The 25,479-nt window shown below is 33.1% G+C and overlaps 1 protein-coding gene across 1 annotated transcript in view; it reads right to left on the bottom strand.

Annotated features, from left to right (window-relative positions):
- Window positions 1-25,479, bottom strand: part of LOC118186327 (short-chain dehydrogenase/reductase family 16C member 6-like) — a 67,653-nt gene that overhangs the window by 14,707 nt on the left and 27,467 nt on the right. Inside the window, exons 2-4 of the mRNA XM_035356410.2 lie at window positions 4,600-4,839; window positions 2,772-2,878; window positions 2,542-2,682 (exon numbers count right to left, since the gene is read on the bottom strand). Of these exons, the coding sequence (XP_035212301.1) occupies window positions 2,542-2,682; window positions 2,772-2,878; window positions 4,600-4,839 (488 nt within the window). The remainder of the gene's footprint in view (window positions 1-2,541; window positions 2,683-2,771; window positions 2,879-4,599; window positions 4,840-25,479) is intronic.

Below are 25,479 nucleotides of genomic sequence, written 5' to 3'. Positions count from 1 at the left end.
TGCATTTCCTCATCGCATTGCTTGATCAATAATTGCTCCTTTCTCTGCTCGCTTAGAAAGTCCTCCACGAAGGCATCCCTCCCTTTAGGCAAATAGCCCTCGTGTGCTTTGCCATATTTGAATAAACCCCAGACCCTTTTTCCTTCTCGCCTCCTAAGAATGGCATCAATTTTGGGAGTTCTTGCTGCTATTGCTGCTTACCTAAATTTACCAGTCAGATTTGTAACTAAATGAATCGGTTTAATCAATAAATTACACAAATATCACATCCATCCTTTTCCCTTATATTTATTTATTAATATGTCAATAAAATAGAAAATGACTATTTATTAATGTATATAGTTCATAAATAAAAATAACAACTCAGTTTGTCATTAATTTTTTTAATTCGCTTTAATTTCATTTCAAATTCAAACTGTCCAACAAAAACTGGAGTCGGTCTGTTTTAACGACGCCAGCTCCAACTCCTTTTACCCCAAAATCTGCCCAACTCCGACTCCACAGGCCTGTTAAGAACTACAACTGATTATATTTTCAAGAGAAATTAATTTGATGCCTCTTTCTATTTTGCCGTAAGTTTTTTAAATAAAATTGATTTTATTTGCAAATTCCCTGCTTCGTGTTCTTCCTTTCATTTAAGACTAAATCGTGTCCACGATAAGTGGACGATGCATAAGAATTTTCAGTTGTATACTAAATTATAAAAGTTCATATACAAAAAGCTTCTCTGTACAGTAAATTAATTATTAAAAATCATTTTTCTTAGATTTTGTAATCAGTTAATTCTTGCGTATGCTGTTGTCTGCACCAATAATAAAATCTAATGGTTTTAATCAAACTTTGCTTTAATCTATAAAATTGTAAGCCTCTTAATGTTTTTTAATTTGTTCAGATTTCACTATACTTTTTAAATATTTTGATTTTTTTGTCCATGCCGTCATAGACAGAAAAATATCAAAGAAAATGTGTGAAACATTTAAAGTTGAAATTCACGTCAAAGAAAATATAGAAACGTGGAGCTTTTAAAGATGAAATTCTTTTAGAATTAAATTTTAATTTTATTCAACAACAAAGACTTGATTTTATGAGCTAGCAGTAGTAGATATTATTTTTATTTGAAAAGAAGATAGCATTTTGTAGTCCATTTAAAGCACAATCGCTCAATAATAAATGTGCTTTTTATGCCAAAGGAAGAGATGGCCGAGAAGAGTTATTAGTCTCAAAACGGCATTTTGTGGCGTTTCACTATAAACGTCGAATCACTTCGTAAATTGTTGCCACTAAATATTATCACCCTGTATTATATTTAAAGAAATTTAATAATGAAGAATCTACATGAATATAGGTATGTTTCTCGCATTATGAAAAAACGACGGAACCTAGAGTCATCCAATTTTGAATAATGTAATCCTCCACCCGAACATGAACACTGAATTTTGAATTTGTTTTATTATCTATTTCATATTTTATAAAACTTTAACGAATTTTTTATTAACGACCTCAGCGATTTCAAAGCGAGCAATGGCAATACTTGTACGCAAAAAGCATTTTTATCTCCAGCGTGCGATATTGTCTATCGGAAATTCTAAAGATGTGTTGTTTTTAAATATTTCGTGATATTGCTGTTAAATTGAATTTTATATGGTTTAAGTGCGAGGAACATGATATTTAATAAATAAAGGTAACACACAAAACGTTTAAAAAAAAAGCCGCTCCTTTGGGCGTAATACAAAATCTGAAAGCTTTCAGATTTTCTATTATTATAATTATTATTAGTTCAAAGAGGTTTTATCCCTGAAGGACTATTGTTTTCGTTTTGCAATTTTGCGTTGTTTCACTATAAATGTTCGTTTAACTTTTGTCACCAAATGCATTACGTCCTGCATTATGTTTGAAGAAATTAAATAATCAAAAATCTGCATAAATGTATGAATATTTCTTGTATTGTGATAACACAACGGTACATAGAGGCGTCGAATTTTGAATGACGTAATCCTACTGCGAATATAGGCATGTGGAAGCCGAAATTTGGAATTTTATTATCAATTTCATATTTTGTTAAATTTTAACGAATTTTTGATTAACAAACTCAAGAATTTCAAAGCGAGCAATGGCAACGTTGTACGGAAAAACATTTTTATCTCCAGCGCGAGGGACTCTGTATCGGAAATTTTAAAGGTATGCTCAATATAAAACTATTTTGCAAAATTGCTCTTGAACTGAATTTTATGGTTTAAGTGCGAAGAACGTAATATTTAATAAATAAAAGCAACAGACAAAATGTAAATAAAAACTTCCCTTTGGACGTAATTTAAAATCTGAAACCTTTCAGATTATCTTTTCTCTTTTTTTATTATTTTTTATTTTTTAAGACTTAAATAATAACATTTAAAACTACTAATCAGTTTTCAAAAATTGCGCCAAAGTAAAGAAGAACTAAAACTGTATATTTTCAAATTGCAGAATTTTGCGTTAACTTAATTGCTTGCTGAGAAACTGTGTAATATTAATATTTGAATCAAAAAATCAATAAAAAATTACCTTGTCGTTGGATTCTGGTTGAGACCGTTATCCAAAGTTAGCGGGCAAACTGTTGTAAAAAAGATTTTACTGCTTTTTCCAAGTATTCTTATTTCTTCTTCAATAGCTTCCATCATACCATGCATGGCAAACTTCGATGCACTACATTTAAAAAATTAAAAAATGTATACATTTCCACAAATTTAATACAATTAAAACGAATGGAAACCTTTCAGAATTATTACTTTTACCTGTAATCTGACATGTACAGCCATCCTAATAATCCAGCTATAGAAGAAATAGCTACGATGTGCCCCTTCTCCATTTCCAACATCTTAGGGAGGAAAAACTTGTTCATCTGAAAAATTACGTTAGAAGTGAAATTATTATAGTTGTTCGAAGGCATTCATTTTATTGCAAATTTATCATGATAAGAATTTATATTAAAACCGCGATTCGTTTATTAGTTAAATAGAAATTTATTTAACCGAATCTGTATTTTAATAGGAAAAAAGACCAGTGTCCAAAATATGCATCAGTGTGCATATGTCACAATTATTTTCTCCCTCCTTCCAGTATACCTTCGTAGTGTAACGGTAGCACACTCGGCGTGTATTCGAGAGGTCCAGGTTCGAGTCCCGGCGGGGGCATTGCACAAAAAAATATCAGATTCGATTGTTTTTAACACTAGCATTTTTGCTGCCCACATACGGGTATATAAATTCAGTTTTCTCCCTCTTTTCAGCCCTCTCTCCCCTTTCTTCTTAGAAAAGGGTGAAAATTGGGGAAAAAATGCAACAGTCTCCGGCAAATGCAAATGGATGGCATCCATGAGCATATAAGTTAATAATACTGTAGCTCTAAAAATTAGCAACGCCTTCGCCAGGAATCGAACCGCAGACCTCTCAATTACGGGCTGAGTGTGCTGACCACTACACCACGAAGGCTCGCTAAGAAGGCGGGAGAAATACCTTTTATTGTAAGGTTTTCTGTGGTGCTATTGAGAAAAACTATATCTTGATGGACGATAAAGCCAGGCCAAAAAGCTCAACTGATCGACGATTTTCTGATGGAAGAAGTTATTAGTAGTACAGTATTGGCAGAAAAGTTACCGAATCTAAATTGCTTATAACGTGTCGACCTCATTTATAGTATGAGGGTCCACTGGGAGGCATATAAATCTGCGGCGTGGAGCACATTCTTTGTTAGCCAGATTGTTCTGGAAGTAGGAGGTGTCATATTTTGGCCGTTTTTGGTTTCATCTGCAAATCATAAACATCTACCTCTTTTATTTTGTTACCTCATCGTACTGGACATCTGTGTCCAAAATTCCATTACAATAAATCATTTATTTTTCCAGATATTATGTATGTTGTGTTTGTAACTTTAGACACCAGTGTACGAATGATTTATCAAAAAATTGGTTTTTTAATTGTCTCTAGGCCAACTATTATGTTAAAAAAAAAAAAAATCAGTGATTTGTTTTAATTTTCCCTGAACTTGCTAAAATGTGTTCAATATGCTGCCCAACCATCTTCTGCAACAGCTGAAATCCCAAAACAGCATGTTCAAAGATAGATCAGATTGCATCCATGCTGATATCGTAAATCTGGTGCGTACTAAGCCATGTTTTCAATTCAGCTAAATGTGTACTAATGAAATGCAATTTTTTCCTTGCAGTTATTACAAGTCGAAGTATTTTGTGCCAAGGTTAGTTTCTGAATCGCGCTCCAGCACCTTCAGTTTTTAAAAAATGCTGTATCTCTTGTTCATGTTTGGTTGAAAGATTGGATAGCTTAATATTATAGGAATTAATATGTAAACAAAAATTTAATTGCTTTAAAGGCTATCCTACATTTAGACCTAAGATTCTTTATTTCTAAAAGTTCGAAATACTGCCTTATTTAAATTAATATCACAAAGACCAAATTTTAAAATATAAAAGTTATTAACAGAGACAAATTTTAAAATATAAAGTTATTTATTAAAAAAAAATAAAGTAAAATTTTCTTGGTGAAGAACACATTTTGAAAAATACTAGCATTACGTGAATTTTTATATTATATTAAACATACATACCCAAAAATGTGCTAAAAGGTTGACTTCTATTGTTCTTCTGATTTTATCACAGTCTAGGTCAGTGAAGAACACATTATGGAAAATACCGGCATTGTTGACTAAGATAGTGACGTCACCCACCTCACCCTGCACGAGCTTGCCGACATGTTTTACATGGTTTTCATTGCTCACATCACAAACGTATGAACGGGCTGATCCTCCGCGTTCACGTATTTCGGATTCCACTCCCAGGACACTTTTCTGAAATAAGAAAATACTCCTTATTACAAATATAAGTATTTAGACAACATGTGATACCTTTATCTCATTACTTTTCTTTTAGTCTCCACAGCATAAATCTAAGCCCATCAGGGTACACCTTGATAAGACATCGTCATCTAAAGGAGGAAAGCTGAGCTTTACAGGATGATTATAATTAAAGTCCTGCTTTCAAGAGAATGTAAAAAAGAAACTACTGATCAGAATGACCTAAACGTACGTGAAGCGATGGGAATTTGCGAAAGAAAAATGTAGGTCGACATTTTATCAAAAAATTGGTTTTTTAATTGTCTCTAGGCCAACTATTATGTTAAAAAAAAAAAAAAATCAGTGATTTGTTTTAATTTTCCCTGAACTTGCTAAAATGTGTTCAATATGCTGCCCAACCATCTTCTGCAACAGCTGAAATCCCAAAACAGCATGTTCAAAGATAGATCAGATTGCATCCATGCTGATATCGTAAATCTGGTGCGTACTAAGCCATGTTTTCAATTCAGCTAAATCGCGCCACTGGAAACATTTTTCAGATAACCCTCAAACCACAAATCATAAGGATTAAGGTCAGGTGATTGTGGCGCCGAGGCTGTTGGAAAATGACGGCTTATAATTCTGTCATTTCCAAAATGGATATTCAGCAGCTTCGTCTTGCAATGTGCTTAGGAGCGCCATCTTGCATAAAAATTGTGCTTTGCTCTCCAAAAATTCGTATCATTTGTACTCGACGTTAAAGGTCAGAGGTGGGGAACATTTTTACCATTAGAGGCCACATTTAAATTAGGAAGTAATATAGGAGGAGGCCACATAAGCTGATACTGACCTATAAATGCGACTTTTGTGAAATTATTATAGTTTTATCAATGTATTGCATTATATATAAATAATACAAAAAACGTTATTTATTTAGTTATACATCAAGAAAGCTCTGATATATCTTCAAATATGGTTTAAATACCAGTTTCAAGGCAGAAGTATGCTCGCCAAAATCTGAAAATGTTTCAGTATATTCTTCTATAAAAAAATTCAAGACACTTACACGTTCATCGAGTATTTTATTTTCACATTTCTGTTCATTCAACATTTTTGCTAGTTCCGAGAAGTGTTCTCCAGATATATCCGAGCGAGAAAGCAATATTTTGAAATAATGTTGATTTTTTCGAAACGATTGGATCTTTTACCACATTCCAAATGCATATTTTATTAGTCCAAAGGGGCAATTTGCCCAGAAGGACTATTAATTTCATTTTGGCATTTTGCATTGATTCACTACAACCATTGTTTCACTTTTCAAATTGTCACCAAATATTATCGCCCCGTATTATATTTAAAGAAATTAAATAATGAAGAATCTGCATAAATGCATGAATGTTTCTTGCACTGTGACAAAACAACGGTACCTAGAGCCATCAAGTTTTAAATAACGTAATCCTACTGCGAATATGGGTATGTGGAAGCCCAAATTTGGAATTTGGTTTATTATCGATTTTATATTTTGTAAAACGTTAACGAGTTTTTGATTAAAACACTCAAGGATTTCAAAGCGAGCAATGTCAACGTTGTACAAAAAAAAAAAAAAAAAAAAAAAAATTCTACAGCGTGGGAGACTGCGTATCAGAAATTCTAAAGATATGCTCATTTTAAAATTATTTTACTATATATTGCTCTTGAACTGAATTTTATGATTTAAGTGCGAAGAACATAGTATTTAATAGATAAAGGTATAACAGAAAATGTTTAAAAAACGCCCGTTTGGACGTAATTTAAAATCTGAAACCTTTCAGAGTTATTATTATTATTATTGGTGTGCGTGTTCTTAAATAGATTAATTGAGGATCAGGAAATATGACTGGATTCTTCTCAACCCTGGCGTGCTATCAGTGGGTTTAACAGAACAATCTGTTAATGATGTCTCTATTTTCTTTGGTGTTTGATCACTTTATAATTTCTCGCCTTTTGAAACAATTTTGTAGTCAGTTATCCAGAAACCAGTTTCTGATTACCCAAAAGTCACTACACCAAATATATAACTTTATTATTTAGGTACAATCAACAAATCACTGCGTCAATTCTAAGAGAATCGTTACTACAGGGTGGTTATAATTAAAGTGACTGTACTCAGGCCTAAGTAGAGTCAACTACAGTTGGTGTACTTTGAAACTTTTTATATATGTTATATGGACCATGGAAGGAATAAAACTGCTATAAAAATATCAGCTTAAATTTCGACTACTACGCATAAAGAAGAAGATTAATGTATAAACTTTATATTTATGTATTATACAGGGTGTACCGTAAAGGTTGCGACAAACTTCTAGGGGAGGTAGGATACATCATAAGGCTTAAAAATTGCATAGGAACCCATGCCCGGAAATGTCAGGGGTAAGTGGCATGTAGAGGTAGAAGATGGGAAAAGAAACAAGAGTAATTAATTTGAAACATTTATTGAATATGAATACAAATGGTGCACGACAGCTTGAATGTTAGAACAGATGCTTGAAGTTTGCACCATCAGACTCCAAATATACCTGTCACCAACGGACCATTGATTGCCGGGCATATTCAAACAAGCCGGGAGATCCTTTGATTGTAGCAGCTGGGCAGGCGAATCTTGCCACGAGATCCATTTCAGACACAACAGGATCGTGATACACGACACTTTTGATACTACACTAGCATACTTCGGAGTATGCTACGCATGTTTCATATTTCATTTTGAGTTTCTCTAATTATCGGAACTACTCTTAAACAACAACAACAACGAACAAACAAAAACAGAATTTGGGGTGTGAAGAATGTAATGGGAAAAGGGGGGAATAATACAATAAAGATTTAGAACCATTAAATATTTTAAGCATTGATTGTTTTGTCCCCTCCCTGAATATTAATTAATGGCCATATTCAAGGGCACTTGTTTAGTATTTGTCTATGTTTTGAATCTAGTTATTAATAGGCAATGAAAACCGTTCCTAATTGCTTCAGAACCTTGTCAAAATTAGAGTGATGTTTAAGACACTAAGCCCACCAGCGGCCGAGCAGTATAAAGTCGCTAAACACTGGTAGTTCGACCTGGGTTTGATTCCAGGCGAATGAGCTGGTTGAATGGTTCCGTAGTTTTCTTCACATGTAACGTGGATACGAGCCAGTTTTCCTTAGAAAGCTCTTCACGAAGGCATCCCTGAACTTAAGCACAAAGCCCTCTCGTGCTTTGCCGTAATAAAATAAGTCTTTACAGATACTGAGGAAAAGTGGGAGGGGAAAGCAACTCTTATAGAACTGTCATTGTAAGGTTTTCTTACAATCTTACCCATGATTTATAATCATTTCTCGATTTCATGTCGATTTTTTTTTCTATGTAATTTTTTCGTCTAAGAAATAAACAAATTTGCATTTTCGTGAGAGGATTTGAGAGTGAAATATCGAATTAATGTATGTGTTACGACGTGAAAAGTATATCATTTTAGTATAGAAAATAATGCAAAAAGTACATGATACGGTTTAAATAAAAAGTTGGTCTTTCTTAAACTGTCTAACAAGGTCATCACATACAAGGTCTCACAAAAATAATGTTGGAAGACAAGGCGAAGATGCTATTTTAAGAAATGTGTTTATAGGAAGCAGGTTTGTTAACGCATATTTTTTTGTAGGTACCATATTATGATGTATCCATAATTCCTGTATCCCTTTCTCAAAAGCTCGGTAAAAGTTAACAGCAAACAAACAAAGTTTTCCAGTTAAACAGCAAACAGCTCAGTTATAAATGAATGTCCGCAAAATTTGCCTTTTTTTAACCTTAATGCTATTTTAAATGCTACTTTAATTCACAAGAGCACTTTATTAAAACATATCATTAATTTCTTCTCACACCAGGCCAAGTCTGGTAACATAGCCAGTAGTTCATAAATCAGAGTGACTTTTCAAGGAATTTCTGAAGGTGAACATTGACACAGCAAATCATTTTAAATGCGACAAATTCTCACGGAAAATTTTAAACTGTCGACCTTGAATTTGATTGTACGTAAACCGGAAAACAAAATGGTAAATCTTCCCTCCCCCTTCTCTCTCTCGTTTATTTATTTCAGTAAGAGTTTTTTTGCCATAATAAGTATTCGGAGTTATGATGATAATTACAAAAAGCTAATTTCATAAGCTTCTTGTCCCCCCCTTCCTCTTGGTAAAGATACTGAACAAGGAAAATTCCAAAGCTATACAACAACAGTGCATTTTTTCCCTTAAAAAAAGCTAAACGTGTGAAGAATGCTGTAATTAATTTGAACGATCTGATAATTAATATCCTTGAATACACATCGCATGTGATTCTGCCTGTTTTCGTAAATTATGACATAACTCAAGGTCATATACAACCGAGATGCCAGATACCATTAGCAACTGTGGCAGTTAACTGCAATAATTATTTTGCTAACTTTATAAAGTATTTTGCGTTGTTCAGTATGCACTAGTAAATACGATGCAAGAATATCGATATCTATATACAATGAAAATTTGTTTCTTTTTTCTGTTTTCGGTCTCAAATGAACCAGGAAAACGAAATACGTTTTCGAAGCATATTAATTAACTTTTATGGAGTTTTTCCTCTGATGCATTCTGAATTGGAATGTCAGTAAAAGAAGATTAATTTTTATATTTTTATTTCTTGTATATTTTTCCCCTTTTGCATTTTTATTTTTACTTTTAACTTTCGATGTTCTAAGTTTATTTTACTTCAATTCTGCTGCTAGAGCGCAGGACGGGTATAAAAAAAAGTTGTTTTTAATTTTGCCTCTTATTTTTTTATATATTTATCTCTTTCTATATATATGTGTGTGTGTGTGTATACAAATGCAAAATAAGTAAAAAAAATTCTTTTAAAATTCGTCCTGTATTCATTTCGAAATAAATCACATGAAAGAAAAAAAAAAAAAAAAAAAACAGAAGGAACGTGACAAACTGCAAGAAATAGGGGGCAAAATATGCCAAATGAAAATGAAATTTACAACTTTCGCTGCATTGCCGTCAAGAAGCTTTTGCAACGAAAGAAGTATATATTGTAAATAAAACAGTCTGTTTCTGAATTATGTAATAGGAATATTTCTCTTCGAAAAGCGTAAAAATATATTCTTTAATCAACAGTTTGGTTACATGTGACATTTTGAAGGAAGAATAAATTTAAAAGTAGCAGACTATATTTCTTATTTCACAATAAGCTGCTGCCAGAAAGTTTTATTCCAAAACATTTGCTGTTTTTAATATTCTTAACAGAAATCGTGCTAAAAATGTGTAAGCATTCCTTTAATGATGTTTCTAATTTTATGCAACACGGCAGGTGACTTTCGACTCTCATTTCAAACGAAAATTTCGACATTTAAGTTTTTGTTCGTAAGTGGGAAAATACGCTACTTTGAATTTATTTAGCGAAGACTCATAATATGCTGTATGGAAATATAAGAGCAAAAGGTGTAGAATCCGAGAAGGAATCATGATATATTGACATAATATATATGACAATTCTAAGATGAATGTTTAAAGTTCGAGCCAATGCTGTAAAAATATTTTTTCCTAACCGACTGTTTTACCCACTGAGGAAGGAAGAAATTCTATTCCTTCTGCGTGAACTGACATAAATCAGAGTTAGCTTTCTCTGTAGATGCGCTTGGTATTGTGTTGTGATTAACGTTGGTAGTAGTTTGAAGTGTAACTACTGATTGTACTGTCGGATACTGTAGACACTTGTACGAGTACTTCTGCAGAAAATTCCAGAAAATTGAAGTGCACATTTTCATAAAATAATTTTTTTAACCTCTCATCAGACCTGTGGGCATTCAATTTATTACGAGCCCATACGCACGCAACACATTTTGGTGTAAGGAGTGGGGTTGAATGCCAGTGACAGGAGCGATTGTTGAGCAACTAAGACAGCTCTTGACTGCCTTTGCTGTATTCCAAGAAAAGATGGAAGGGTCAGTCAACTCCGTTAAAAAAAAGAAAAAAGCTGTTAAAGACGGGATAAAAGCTGGCCAAAAATCCGTAGAAAGATAAAAACTATTCAAGAAAATATTGAATTAGGCCAAGTGGAAATGAAAAGAGAAATTATTTGCTTAATAAAAAACAAATTTAAGGCTATGGGAGGCAGAATTGATGTTGTTGAAAATAAAGTTAGGCGCATTGAAGGAAGAGTTTCTTCTGTCAAAGAAATCTGTCAAAAAAATATACTGCACTTTCTCAAGACGCAACACAGAGCTCTTAATCGCCGAATTTTCAGTCAGACCCCATGGGGTGGTTTTTGAGAAACCTTATATAGGTAGTGACCTTTTTCTTCCTTTTGAAGGTCAAGTATGCCAAGTTTCATCAAGATCGAAATAAAACTTTAGATTTGTATGAATTACACACACACACACTGACACTCTTCTTTATTTCTATAACTAAGAATGTAGAGACATTAGGTATTTTTGAGAAGCAGATAAGATAAAAAATGAGCAATCGCCTGAAACAAACCACGGACCTCTGGAATACCGGCCCAGTGTGCAGAACCACTACACCACGAAGGCCCGCTAGGAAGGCAGGAGAAATACTTTATATACTCCCCGTTTTAAAGGGCGACTGGGTTTTCAAGGGACCCAGTCGATAAATCCTGTGTTTGGAGAGTCATCATCCAGAATCCTTTTAGTTCGGACGCCACTGTAGAGACATTAGGTATTTTTGGGAAACAGGCAAGATGAAAAATCAGCAATCGCCTTCGCCGGGAAACGAACCACGGACATCTGGAATACCGGCCCAGTGTGTAGAACCACTACACCACGAAGGCACGTTAGGAAGGTGGAAGAAATACCTTATAAGAAGAGTATTGAATGATTAATAAGAACAATAAATAATTATCACATTATTATTAATACTGATGAAAAAATAATAATTTTCATTATTAATTATTAAAAACTATTTTCGATATAATTTGAAAAATAACTCAGACATACTATATACATATTTTCATTCTGCTTTTAACAAAACTGTATAATTTTTGATGATGTTTTTCTCCTGTAGCTTTTATTAAACATTTCGGTTAACAAGAGTTATACAAGGAAAAAAAAATTGTATAGTAATTATCATACACGTAATTTTCGTATTTACAGCTCATATTGATGTAGATTTCATTTATTTACAGTTAGAATCATCCACTGAGATTTTCACTCTAGTATCAAAAATCTGAATTAATTTTTAGGCCAAAGGGAACGTTAGTCCTGAATGGGATATTAGTCTCAAAACCGCATTTTGCGTCGAATCACTTTTCAAATTGATGCCATCAAATATTATAGCTTTGTATTATATTAAAGAAATTAAAAAATCTGATGTGTATACCAAATGACTTCCTTGTACGGAATATTAAATTATACTTTTTTTTTCATTTAAACTTATTGTATTGAATTAAATCTACTTTGTCGATAGCGCATAAACCACAATAGAATAAATGCACTCTTTAAAATTCACTATATTTGTTTACCATAGCGACACTCTGGCGCTAGGTTCACTTAACAGCGTTACATTTTGTTCGTTCACTCAGAATGCACAACATTTATATCATTTGAAGAAATATCTAATCGTTGCCACACGTTCTATTGAAATACTCTAATATATCTAGAATGATGTATAAAAGAAATTAAGCAAACAAAACGAAAAAGAAATAGTTTTTCACAGACGATTTAGTATTTCTCATTCAATTAATTCAGTTCTCACTTCGCAACAAGGCAAAAATACATAAAAACTCAAAATATCTGTATTAAAAATTACGAAGTAAATCTTAAACACTTATGTCCTCGAAAAAATTCCAGAATGCATTAAGCATGATTTAATTCACAATAATAAATGAAGGCGTTATCTTTCTTGTTACGAAGCTTAATCTTTCTAGATTGGCTACAATTCTGCTGTTTCAAATGTAAACAAATATGTTCGCCATATTATTTAAAACTTAAAGCTTAACCGCACTTCAACAGCTTTTAAATGGTTGATTAATTGCACAAATATTGCTTGCAGATTTACTAAAGGCATAAAAACCTTAACCGGAAGATAATAACAACATAGTTCAATCATTTTTAAAGCAAAAAATGCACAATTTACAACCATATAAGAGTAAAGAAACTGAGATCACTGAGCCGGGTAACAGAGTGGATATATATATAAATATATTTATATACGTTTGGTGCGACCGATTGCAACCAAAATACGAGGTGCACATCTACATGTTATAGCAGTCCTATATACAAAATTTCAACGTTCTGAGGCTACTCGTTTTTGAGTTATGCGAGGTACGTACGTACGTACATACGTTCGTATACAGACACCACGAAAAATTATTTTCAGAATTCATTTTAAAGCAGTTTTATAGCCTTTTTGGAGGAAAAGTCTTTTATTCTGTCTTTACGTACAGATGTCACGCAAAAACATCGTTAAATTGCATTTGATAGCTGTCAAAATGTATTATTTTCGCTGAAATATGCTGCCTGAAACTTTTCGCGATTACAATACTTCCTTTTTACTTCGTACAAGGAAGTAATAATAAAAAATCTGCATGAATGTGTGTATGTATGTTACTCGCATTGTGAAAAACAACGTGCTTAGAGCCATGCAATTTTGAAAAGATAGTCCCTGGAAGCCCGAATTTTGAATTTCGGATTTTTTTTTAGCACGAAGGAGCGTTAGCTCAGAAGGGTTATTAGTTTCGAAACGGCATTTTATGTACGTTGATTCACTATAAATGTCCGTTTCAGTTTTCAAATTATTGCCACCAAATATTATTGTTCTATATTATATTTTAAGAAATTAAATAATGAAAAATCTACATGAATATGTATGTTTCTCGCACTGTGAAAAAACGACGGTACCTAGAGACATGCAATTTTGAGTAACATTATCCTCCACCTGAAAATGGGCTCCTGGATGTCCAGATTTTGAGTTTCGAATTTGTATTATTATCTCTTTCATATTTTGTAAAACTTTAATAAATTTTGGATTAACAAACGCAACGATTTGTAAGCGAACAATGTACGGATAAAAAAAAAAATTATTTCCAGCGCATTTTTGATATGCTATTTTTAACTATTTTATGATTTTGCTGCTGAATAGAATTTTATGAGGCGTAAGTGCCGAGAGCGCGATATGTAATAAATAAAGTAAACACACGAAATGTTAATAATAAAAAGACAAAGAAAAAAAAGTTTTGTAAAGACATCTTAGTAAGGAAACTGAACATTTATATGACGAACTGGGATAAGACTAAAAAAAAAACAGATAATATATGTCAATACTTAACGCTACATTTCGAATTCTATATTACTATTTATATTATATATTCTATTGTATTATTAATGATATATTCTATTCTACGTATACTGTTACGCTGCTTTTAAAATTTTTGTAATTTTGCTGTTGAATTGCATATAACGTAAGTGCGAAAAAAATTATGTTTCATAAAAAAGCTAAAAAGAGAACAACAACAAAAAAAGGGGGGGTTAGTAAAAGTGAGTGTAACAGCAGATTGGTAGTATGCGAGCTCAACAAGAGCGTAAGAAACCTTATCAAACTCCTCCGGGCGACTGTTAAAATCTGAAACCTTTCACATTTTTTTAATATTAATTAAAGTGAAAATATTAATTAAATCCAGTTAAAGCGGAACAGATTTCAACTCAATTTTAAAGTGGAACCGACCTCAGGATATCAGAATTAAATTTGTTGATTATTAATAAACAAAACAGACGATTCTCTGCAAAATCATATAACCACAGTATTCTTGTAATATATGTAGAATATATCAAAATAGAAGTTGTGATTAAAAGCTCCGTGTTATACAGAAAACTAAAGTTCAGAAAATATATATTTCAAATGCACCAAGGTCCAAGATACTCGGAATAAAATCCCAGTTCTACAAGGCCAGCTTTGTTTTGAAAAGATTCCATTATGCTTTTCGAAATCGTTAGTTATTAGTCTTACCGGTATATTTGTTAAAACCTTGATAATAATTAGCTTTCAGGGAATAAATTATACCGTGAACTTTAGCTTTAGCCAAGAAAGAAACGCAATCTTTATCTTCATTTGAAAAAAAACGTGCATTCAGTTAAGACTTCCCTAATTACTCTAATAGTTATAACCCCGAAGGAACTGCATTCGCTGATCTTAATAACCCTTACATGTATCTAGTAGCTTTGTAAGGATCTTAAGTTTTACTAACGTTTATTTTATTTTAAATCTTTACTATCACTTCTTATTTTCTACTTCCGGCCAGAATTATAAGCGTGAAGGAGTTTATGCAAAGTTGTCTGGCGAACGCCAAGTATATAAGTGTGGCCTTTTTGCCAAGCAGAAGAGAGGAAGCCGTGAGTTCGAAGCAGGCCGCTTACCTTAGAAGTTACGCAGTTGCTACTTTGCCTTCCAGGCCAGAGGTTTTAATCCTCTTGATAAATTAAACGTATTGTAGTGTTCACAGTCTCTGTGCTACATACGCTTCCTGTTATTATAAGGCCAATCTTATTCTAAAGTTAAATTAGAGTTTAGTTTTATTTTGATATCTTTTAAGTTAGACCCCGAGTGGAGGGTCATTGTATTCCGAAGTACGGAAGTCATTGTATATAAAGAAAAAAATAAAGGGTTTTGTATACCCTTCGTCTGTATCCTGTCTACTTACTACAAGTAGTGAACATAGCTTTAGTAAGCTCTCTGTTCTAGTCAGGTCATTGTATGTTTCCGAAGAAGGTTAGAAGAAACATTGAACCTGATAGCTTGTCTATTGTTATAAGATCTACATACATAAAACAGTGCTGTATTGAACGAACTGCGAGGTATGGAAAACAATTTCAAAGTAAAACGAGTGAATACGTTTGAGGAAGAAGAATATATATATGCTGTGTCTCCCATTAATATTTTTGCAAATTTTAACTACTCTTTTAAGAAAAAAAACTTTTCCAGTTTTAATATTTTATCTAATAAATTAGCATTTTACTACAAATTAACATGAGGCAATATTAGTACCCTAAACAGTTTTTCCTGGAATGGGATAATCTTTTTAATAAAAATAATTTTTTGCAGCTTAAACACAGGAGTTGTTTAATTATTTTCCTTTGTTCTTCACCTTATGTATACGTAATAAAAGCACAATTTTGGAAGCACTGATGTAAGACCACTTATCAGGACTTGTATTCCTCTTCACTTGCTTTGGATACATGAACTGTCCTGACTCGGAACAGGGAGCTTACTCAAGCTATGTTCAATAAATTGTGAAGTAGACAATACACACAGGAAGGGTATACGAAACCCTTTATTTTTCTATCTTTACAGCGATTTCCGGAACTTCGGAATACAGAGACCAACCACTTGTGGTCTGAACGTAAGAATATAAAACTACTAACTAAAACTCTAACTAAAACTAACTTTGGATTAATATACAAGTGCCTAGCTTTAAGATTGGCCGTTATTTAACAAAATCCGTATGTAGTACAGAGAGCTGCTAAAACTACGATAAGTTTAAAATTATCAAGAGGACTAAACCTCTGGCCTTGAAGGCAACCAGCAACCGAGTCAAACTACTATGGCAAGCGGCTTGCAATGACTCTTTCCTCTCTCTTGCTTGGCAAAAAGCCACAACTTAAGCACTTGGCGTTAGCAAGACAAATTTGCATAAATAAGTTAAAGCTTGTAATTCTGGTCGGAAGTAGAAAATAAGAAGTGATAGTAAAGATTTAAAACAAACTAAACGTTAGTAAAACTTAGAATCCTTACACACTGAGTTGTAGAAGAGTAGCAATGTTGTTTAACGTAGATAATTAATGATTAGAGCGTCCATCCATTTTGAAGAAGAAGCAGTCGAGCCGGTTTTAATTCCCCCCCCCTTTTTTTTTTTTTTTTTTTTTTCAATTTAAATTCACATTTTAGTCACAATTCACTTGGCACTCCAATCGTGTCTTTTTCCATCACATTTACGATTTTGATACTATGGCGATAGAAGCGATCAGCACATAGATGATTGCAGCGAAGCGTTTAGCCAGGAGAAAAGCACAAGCAAAAGTGAGAGAGTGTTGCAGCAGTAATACAGAGGAAGAAGGGGGAGTCAAAAAGTTTTGGTTTACAATTATTTTGATTGGGCAAGGGGTATCTTCATTAAGCGCATGATTAATTTGAATGATGCAGACTTATGGCACTAAGAGAGAGAAAGGAAGTCCCCAAATTAAATAAAAAATAAAAGAGGTTATAGCCAATTAAAATTAGAAGTTTGCTTTCATACTTTTTATCTTACACATATGTGCAGGGTGTCCATAATTAAACTTGAAATTTGCCAGCAGTCTGTAGCAAAATCTATACAGCGAAATTGCATGAAAATTGGGTAATGGCAGAATGAAATGATGGAAATGTTATCGAGGTGGAAAAACAATGAGTTTCAAAAACCAACCCTGGGTGGTTTATCATAGTCTTAATGAGAGCATATAAATAACCTACAAAAGTTTATAAAACATGCTTGATGTTATGTCCATCATTGTCTGCGTATGTCTGTGTATGTCCACCATTGTCTGCGTAAAATTGTCCATCTGGAAGCGTAAAATCGTATGTTTGACTGTTGAAAACAGCATGAACTGGGGGAATTTTACGCACATTGCTTACTGTGCTTTCTTTAAGGTCGGATAGGGATGTGATGGGATCACGGTAGACCATGACCTTGAGGTATCCCCACAGCCAAAAGTTGCAAGGATTCAAGTCGGGGAATCTAGGAGGCCAAGCTGTAGGAAATTGCCAGCTGATGATTCTGACGTCACCGAAATGGCGACGGAGCACTTGTTTCATACAACGGGAGATGTGTGGAGCAGCACCATCCTGCATAAACACTGTGGCTGTATCACATCGCCTTGCCTGAAGAGCCAGAATAACGGATTGTTCTAATAATGAAGCGTATCGTTGACCGATGACGGTGCACGTCACAGGCCCTGCGGCGCAGTGCTCTTCGAAAAAAAAACGGACCCACAATGAAGGTTGCAATAAAGTCGCACCAAACCTTTACATGCGAAGAGTATAATGGAATTTGTAGGAATTGATGTGGGTTCGTAGCAGCCCAAATACGGCAATTGTGCGTGTTAACCGCACCTTCCATATGAAAGTGGGCCTCGTCGATCCACAAAACGTTCCATGTCCATTCATCCTGCAGCTCAACTCGCGCAAGAAACAGCAACGCATCCACTACATGTGCTGCAACAAACTTCCGTCTCCTTCCTGGCTGAATCTCTAATGTTGCTTCAAATTTCCTAATCATGTTTGTTAGTAGTTGACTATAAATGGGCCTTTTCGTAACCGCTTCAAAGACCGAAATTTCCGCAAAGCTTCCGTAGCAGAGTCTCCGTTTTGGTAAAACAATTTCACCAGTAAATCACGTTCCTGGAGAGTCAACATCATCTTCCTTGACTTGGAAACGAGTATGACTGGGGTTCGCCTCTCGAATCCTTATAGGGTTGCTGTGCACGCACAAGATTACTATGGTTACCACATTGCCAATAGCTTACATTGCACAACGCTATCTAGTGGTGGTTTTTGAAACTCTTTTTTTTTTTTTTTTTTTTTTTTTTTTTTCCCTCGATAAAATTCCCATCATTTCATTACCCAATTTTCATGCAATTCTGCTGCCCAATTTTTGCTACAGACTTCAAGCTTAATTATGGACACCCTGTATATATATATATATCTCTTAAATACACTTAGTTCGAAAACAAGTTATTCTATTACTTACACAATAGCTGCAAAGTAAGATAATAATAATTTATTGACTAAAGAAATATTGATTATATTATCTTGTAATATTAATTTTAGTTTAAGTATCTAAAAAGAGTGAACTCAGAGGTAGGAAGTTTAATTCCAAAAATTGTTTTAAAGTAACTTGAATGTAAATTGTTAAAAATGTTTTACGGGGACTTGAAGTAAATCATGAATAACAAAATTTCAAACTTTGAAAAAAAAATTAAATTAAAAGCAAGTAATTATCGCTATTGATCTGAAATTAGTTGACTTTTCAAGGGGAACAAACCAACACCCGTTCAATGAACAATAATTAATAAATAAATACGAAGGTGTTTCGTCTTTTACTAAAGTAATAATGATGCCAAACTGTCAAATTAAGTTAGGCCAAATATGTCCGTGAAGTGAAGGTATTTAGAACCAAAGTTAGAGTACCAAAGAACTTATTCTGAATGAAGCATTTTCGCTAATACAAATTTTGAGTGAAAAGCAATTTATGTAGTAAAATTGATAAAATACTTAAGTAATGGTGCCCCAACGCCCTCGTTTTTATGCATGTTAATTCAAAGCTATTTCAAAAAATTAAACATTGGTAATCTTAATTGGAATTAGGAAATAGAACTCAAGTAATTGAAATAAACATTAGAAAATTAAGAAACATAATGCTATCTTTGCAAAAACAAATCAAATAATAAAAATTGAAAATTAATATATATATACTTAAATGTTAATTTCTAAGGGTACCACTTTATTGGAATTACTTTTGGTTTTGACTTTTACCCTTGCCTGCATGAATGACGAAACACGAATTGAATGATTGGAGAGTTAGGTTTGGAGGCAACTTCCCCTTGATAAGTCTGTCTCCTGCCTACTCTACGGTCGTTCACATATGCTTTTTTTTAATTATTTAATTTAATTTTAATTTATTAAATTAGTAGATTTATTTTCATGGATAGATTTTGCACTTGGTTTGCTTATGCTTCTGAATTTAAATGATATTGTAGATTAGTTCGAGAATTAAATCTTTTACATGTTTGCACATTTTTTTAAAAATTATTTTAAATTATTTTAGCTTTTTTTTTTTTTTTTTTTTTTTTTTTAGAATTTAAATTTGCTTTTTTACTTTTATACGTATTTGTTAAGAATTTAAATTTGTTTAAATATATATAATAAGAAAAATGGAATGTACATGAAGATATAAAAGGCCAGAAAAAGCATTAATTAACTTACGTTCTTTCTAGTGGGATGTGGGAAAAGTGTTTTCTTCTGTGTCTTACTCAGAAGGAGGGGGTGTATCCGATATTCCGTTATCGGCAGCGGAGGCTTTGAATTATTTTTAGTAAATAAATTATTATATACAGGGGTTGGACAAAAATATGGAAACACCTTTAAAAAAAACATGTTTCTTTGCTTAATATGGTGTAGGAAACCCGTTGGCATCCAAAACAGCTTGCAGTCGGAATGGATAAATACAGTTTCTGTATGTTTGCCAAGGGAATATTATACCATTCTTCCTGCAAAACGGTGGCAAGTTCAGATAACGATGTTGGCGGTGGATAACGAGAACGCACTTTTCGTTCCAATGTAGATCACAAATGTTCGATAATATTCATGTCTGGTGACTGTGGTGGCCAGGGGAGATGGGACAACTCATCCTCGTGCTCAGAAAACCAGTCCTGGACAATGTGAGTTGTGTGAACAGGGACTTTGTCGTCTTGGAAGACACCATCACCATCGGGGAACAAAGTTTGTACCATGAGATGAACTCGATCGGCCAAAATGTTCACATAAGTCTTGGAAGTCATGTGCCCTGACACAGTTATCATGGGGCTAGCAGAGAACCACGATATGGCTGCCCAAACCATAACAGAACACCCGCATGTTTCACTCTTAGCAACAAGCAGTCTGTATTATAGGCTTTGAGATGGCGTTCTCCAGACGTAAACTCGGCCAGAAGTGGGAAACAATGTGAAAGAAGACTCGTCAGACCATATCACTCGCTTCCACTGCTCTATAGTCCAGGCTTTATGACTTAAACACCATTTTTTCCTGTTACGGGCATTAGCATCACTGATGAGTGGCTTCTCAATTGCAGCACGGCCAGCAATTCCCTGTTTATGAAGCTCCCTTCTAATTATTTTGGTACTCACAGTGTTCGGTAACACAACATTAATTTCAGCAGTAACTTTTGCAGCTGTGGTCTTCTTATTTTTCGTCACAATTGCCCTTAATGATCGTCTGTCACGATCACTCAGGACACACTTTCGTCCGCGCTGTTATTTAGCAGATGATGTTTTTCCACTTTTCAAATATGCGGAATAAATCTTCGGTACAGTACCTCTTGAAACACTAAACACCTCGGGTACCTTGCTTACGGAAGCACCTACCATACGTGCTCCAACAATTTGTCCACGTTCGAACTCTGACATAATGCAACGACAACCTCACATAACAGTACTCCGACAACAACTGAACTGTTTAGCACATTTACGAAGTTGTATAGGTGGCGTCAGTAGTCAAAAACGCCAGCGACACCTACATATTTCATTAAAATCAATCTTTCTTTTCAAACATGCATTTCACAAGGTGTTTCCATATTTTTGTCCATGCACTGTATATATACTATATGTGTGTGTATAAAATATAAAGTATGAAACGAAACTACTAACAAAGTTATTAAACTTAACTGGAAATAACTGGCAATAGACCTTTAAATTCATAATCTTTAATTAAACACATCCCCTCTTCAAGGACACGTTTTGCACTATTTTGAGTCTGCTGTTTTCACTATTACTCTTTCTCTGCGAAAACCTTTGCTCAGGATTAAAACAAAGACTTTCTTCGCTTTATATATATAATATTTATTTACTAAAGAAATATTGACGCCGCTGCCGATAACAGAATTTCGGACACACACCCCTTCTGAGTAAGACACAGACGAAAACACTTTACAGACATCCCACTAGAAAGAACGTAAGTTAATTAATGCATTTTCTGGCCTTTTCGCATTTTACTTTCGTTTTATATATATTTCAATTTTTCAATTTTTATTTCATTTGTTTCTGCAAAGATAGCATTGTTATGCTTCTTAATTTACTCATGTTTATTTTAATTACTTTGAGTTCTATTTCATAATTCCGATTAAGATGACTACTGTTTATTTTTATAAAAATAGACTTGAATTAACATGCATAAAAGCTAAGGTATCGGGGAAATTTTACTCAAGTATTATGTAAATTTTAATACATAAATTGCTTTTTACTCAAAATTTATAAAGAATCTCGTATTAGCGAAAATGCTTCATTCAGAATCCCACCACTTCACGAAACTACAATTTTGGCCTAGCTTAATTTGTCAGTTTGGCATCATTATTCTTACTTGAGTAAAAGACGAAACACCTTCGCATTTATTAATTATTGTTCATTGAACGGGAGTTGGTTTGCTCCCCTTGAAAATTCAACTAATTTCCGATCAATAGCGATAATTACTTGCTTTTAATTTAATTTCTTTTTCAAAGTTTGAAATTTTGTTATTCATGATTTACTTCAAGTCCCCGTAAAACATTTTTAACAATTTTCATTCAAGTTACTTTAAAACAATTTTTGGAATTAAACTTCCTACCTCTGAGTTCACTCTTTTTAGATACTTCTACTAAATTTAATATTACAAGATAATATAATCAATAGTTGTTTTTAATTTTTAATGTCTTTTTCAAAGTTTGAAATTTTGTTATTCATGATTTATATTCAAGTCCCGGTAAAACGTTTTTTTATCATAATTTATATCCAAGTTACTTTAAAACACAATTTTCGGAATTAAACTTCCTACATATGCGTTCGCTATTTTTTGATACTTCTACTAAATTTATATTAGGAGATAATATAATCAGTATTTCTTTAGTAAATAAATTATTATTATCTTACTTTGCAGGTATTGCACAAGTATTAGAAAAACTTATTTTCGAACTAAGTGTATTTTAGATCATTAAATAAATAATAATAATATATATATATATGAGAAAGAAATAAAAAAGGAAAAACGAAGCCTGTAATCTTAAATATGTATATATAGTTATACATAGATATGGATATATATATTTTACAAAATTTAAGAAAATAAATTCTTAAGATTAAAATGAAATTGCATTCTTTTCTTGGTATGCGGATTTCAGTTTAGCAACTGAAACAAACTTAAGCTAAGCAGTTACGATAGGATTATGTATTTAAGTTTGTGTTTGTTGAAGTTCGTGTTTGTATTTCTTCCGAAAATTACACCTATAAATAAAAAATCTCATAATTAAACTAAATTGTTCTATATGGAAACACCACATAGTAGGGAAATTCGTAAAGATATTTCATTGTAGAATAATGTCATTCTGAAGCTAGTGCACTTGCTTAGTAGCGAAAATAGTTAATTATTCAAGACTTATCTGTGCATTATTTCTCTCGATTGCTTGCGCACACGGATGCAACAAATATTTCTGTCTATTTTACTAGAACAAGAATTACGAAAAATTAGAAACGACAGTTACCTCGAAAAATTTCCTCGCGAGGAGTTTATAATTAACAACTTCTAACATAGGTGACACAGACAGTTGCCTAGGATAACAGCTATTCTTACAAGCGAAAGCTAAATAAATCTTCTTTTTTTTTTTTTTTTTTTTTTTTTTTTTTTTTTTTTACACTTTCAACTATTTATATGTTCAATTTTATGTTTGATATGTGGCATCAAGTATTTTGATCGCCTAAGAATGCTGTTCCAAAAAGTTTTCTTAAAAGAAAGGGGGTAAAAATTTACCATATTGATCTGGCGAATATTTCCAATGGTCAAGACAAGTTTTTGAACTCAACATTCACGCGGCTTGACCAAATACCCAGCTTTTTGAGAGCTGTCAATTGACATGGCATGAGATCTTTAAGTTATACTTCTAAATTATGACTGGTTAACATATTGAAATATTTTAAAACATTGAACACATTTATTAATAATTTTAAAGCTGCATTTCATTTTTTAATGATACTTGTAATAGATATAATTTAAAGCATATTTAGTTTATATTATAGCCATTTTATAATCCTGAACATTTGCAGTTTTACAGTGGTCAATAAAAGATGTTTCAAACCTTACATATTACGTACTCCAAAATATTTTTTTTAATTGTTAAATTAAAAAACTCTAAATTTCTCTAATTAGAGATCAGCATAAAACTCTAAATTTGTATTTTCTGTAACTTAATTACCGAAAATGTCAGGTCAAAAAGCAATAAACCTCATATAAGTTAGGCAGTTTAGTAATCAATATTATAAACATATATTTTTTGACAAACTATTAATATATAATTGACAATATTATAAAGTTACAGAACCCATAACTAATAACTTAAAATCTATTTATAATAAAAAAATATTCAATCATCAAGAATTATTTTCATAATATATTGAAAAATAATGAGTGGCACGTTTGTTACGAGCTTTCTCTCCATAAATCTCCTCTGTATTGAGATTTTTACTGTTTTTGGCTGGTTGAATTGGTCGCGAGAGCTGTCTACCTTAAGAGGGGGATGCTTTCGGCATTACATAAGAAGAAAATCACGAAAGCCTCATGCAGCCAGATAGTTCTTTAGGGTTTGAAATCGTCCACACAAAGAAACTGAATTACTAGATAATAACTGCGTGGAGGATATATATTGTTTATACTAAAGATGATGTTTTCTAACCTCTTTCAGCAGTGCAATAGTTTAAACTGATATTTGAATTTTTTTATATTCATCAAATTCCTGTTCTGTGTATTAATTTTCTGTACTTTTGAGAATTTAACATGAATACATTGCAGGAATTTTTGCACATTAAGTTGCACTAAAACGAGGAACAACAAGCTACTTTTACCCCAAGATTCTCTGAGTGGAGAACTGCTACGCGGAACAGTTGTTCCTAGATAATCTCACCTGAGTCCTATGTGGTCTAGTGGCTATGATTTCTGGCTTTAACCCAGGCGACCCGGGTTCGATTCCCGGCATGGGAAGGGGTTCCGTGGTGTAACGGTTGGCACTCTGGACTTTGAATCTAGCGATCTGAGTTCAAATCTCGGTGGAACCTTTATTTTTCCTTTTCGAATTCAAAATAATGGATGTCCAAATTAGCCATTCGAACTCCAAAATAAGATTAACTAGAAAAATCTCTTCTAGTCTCGAAAAAATAAAATATATTCAGAGCGTCATCTTCTCCTCTTCTATAACTGGCTGTGAACGTGACTGATGATGTAAGACCCCGCTTAACACGGGGAATACGTTCCATCGAAGTAGAGCGTAATGCGAAACAGCGCTAAGCGAGGCTATCTTAACATGTAAATAATGGGGTTAGGGGAAGACGGATAAAAAATGGTTAGGCATTAAATTTAATAATGTTTTTTTTAATAAAAATGAAATCAAACATTTATTTCTTACAAAAATAAAAACAATATAAACGCATATACTTTTAAAAACAAATAAAATTCTCAGTCAGATCATTCAGTCTATTCTTAGTTTCCAATTTTCTGCCTTTTTGTTAAGAAAGCATTATGATAGATTGGCTTAATGGCATATTGCGTTCAATTTCGTCGTCAATCCATATAGACAGTCGTTTTTCCATTTCCTCTATAATGTTATTTCTAGAACGGGTAATTCTAGTTGCAGAGCTTGACGTAGTTGCAGTTGCCGATGACAGTATTTTTTCTTTATTCTTAAGAATTGTCCTTATTGCTGAAGGCTCCAAAATCAATGCAGCGCTAATTTGAGATTGACGTTCACCAGAATCTAATCTTCTAATCACTTGCATTTGAGTTTCCAGTGAAATGCTTTTTCTGGTTGCTTTCTTTTCTTGTTTTTTATTATCACCCATG

Source organism: Stegodyphus dumicola, chromosome 10, assembly GCF_044657685.1.
Source record: "Stegodyphus dumicola isolate Sdum_Otavi_A_Nest chromosome 10, ASM4465768v1".
Taxonomy (NCBI): domain Eukaryota; kingdom Metazoa; phylum Arthropoda; class Arachnida; order Araneae; family Eresidae; genus Stegodyphus; species Stegodyphus dumicola.
This window is presented reverse-complemented; position numbering and strand designations above follow the sequence as displayed.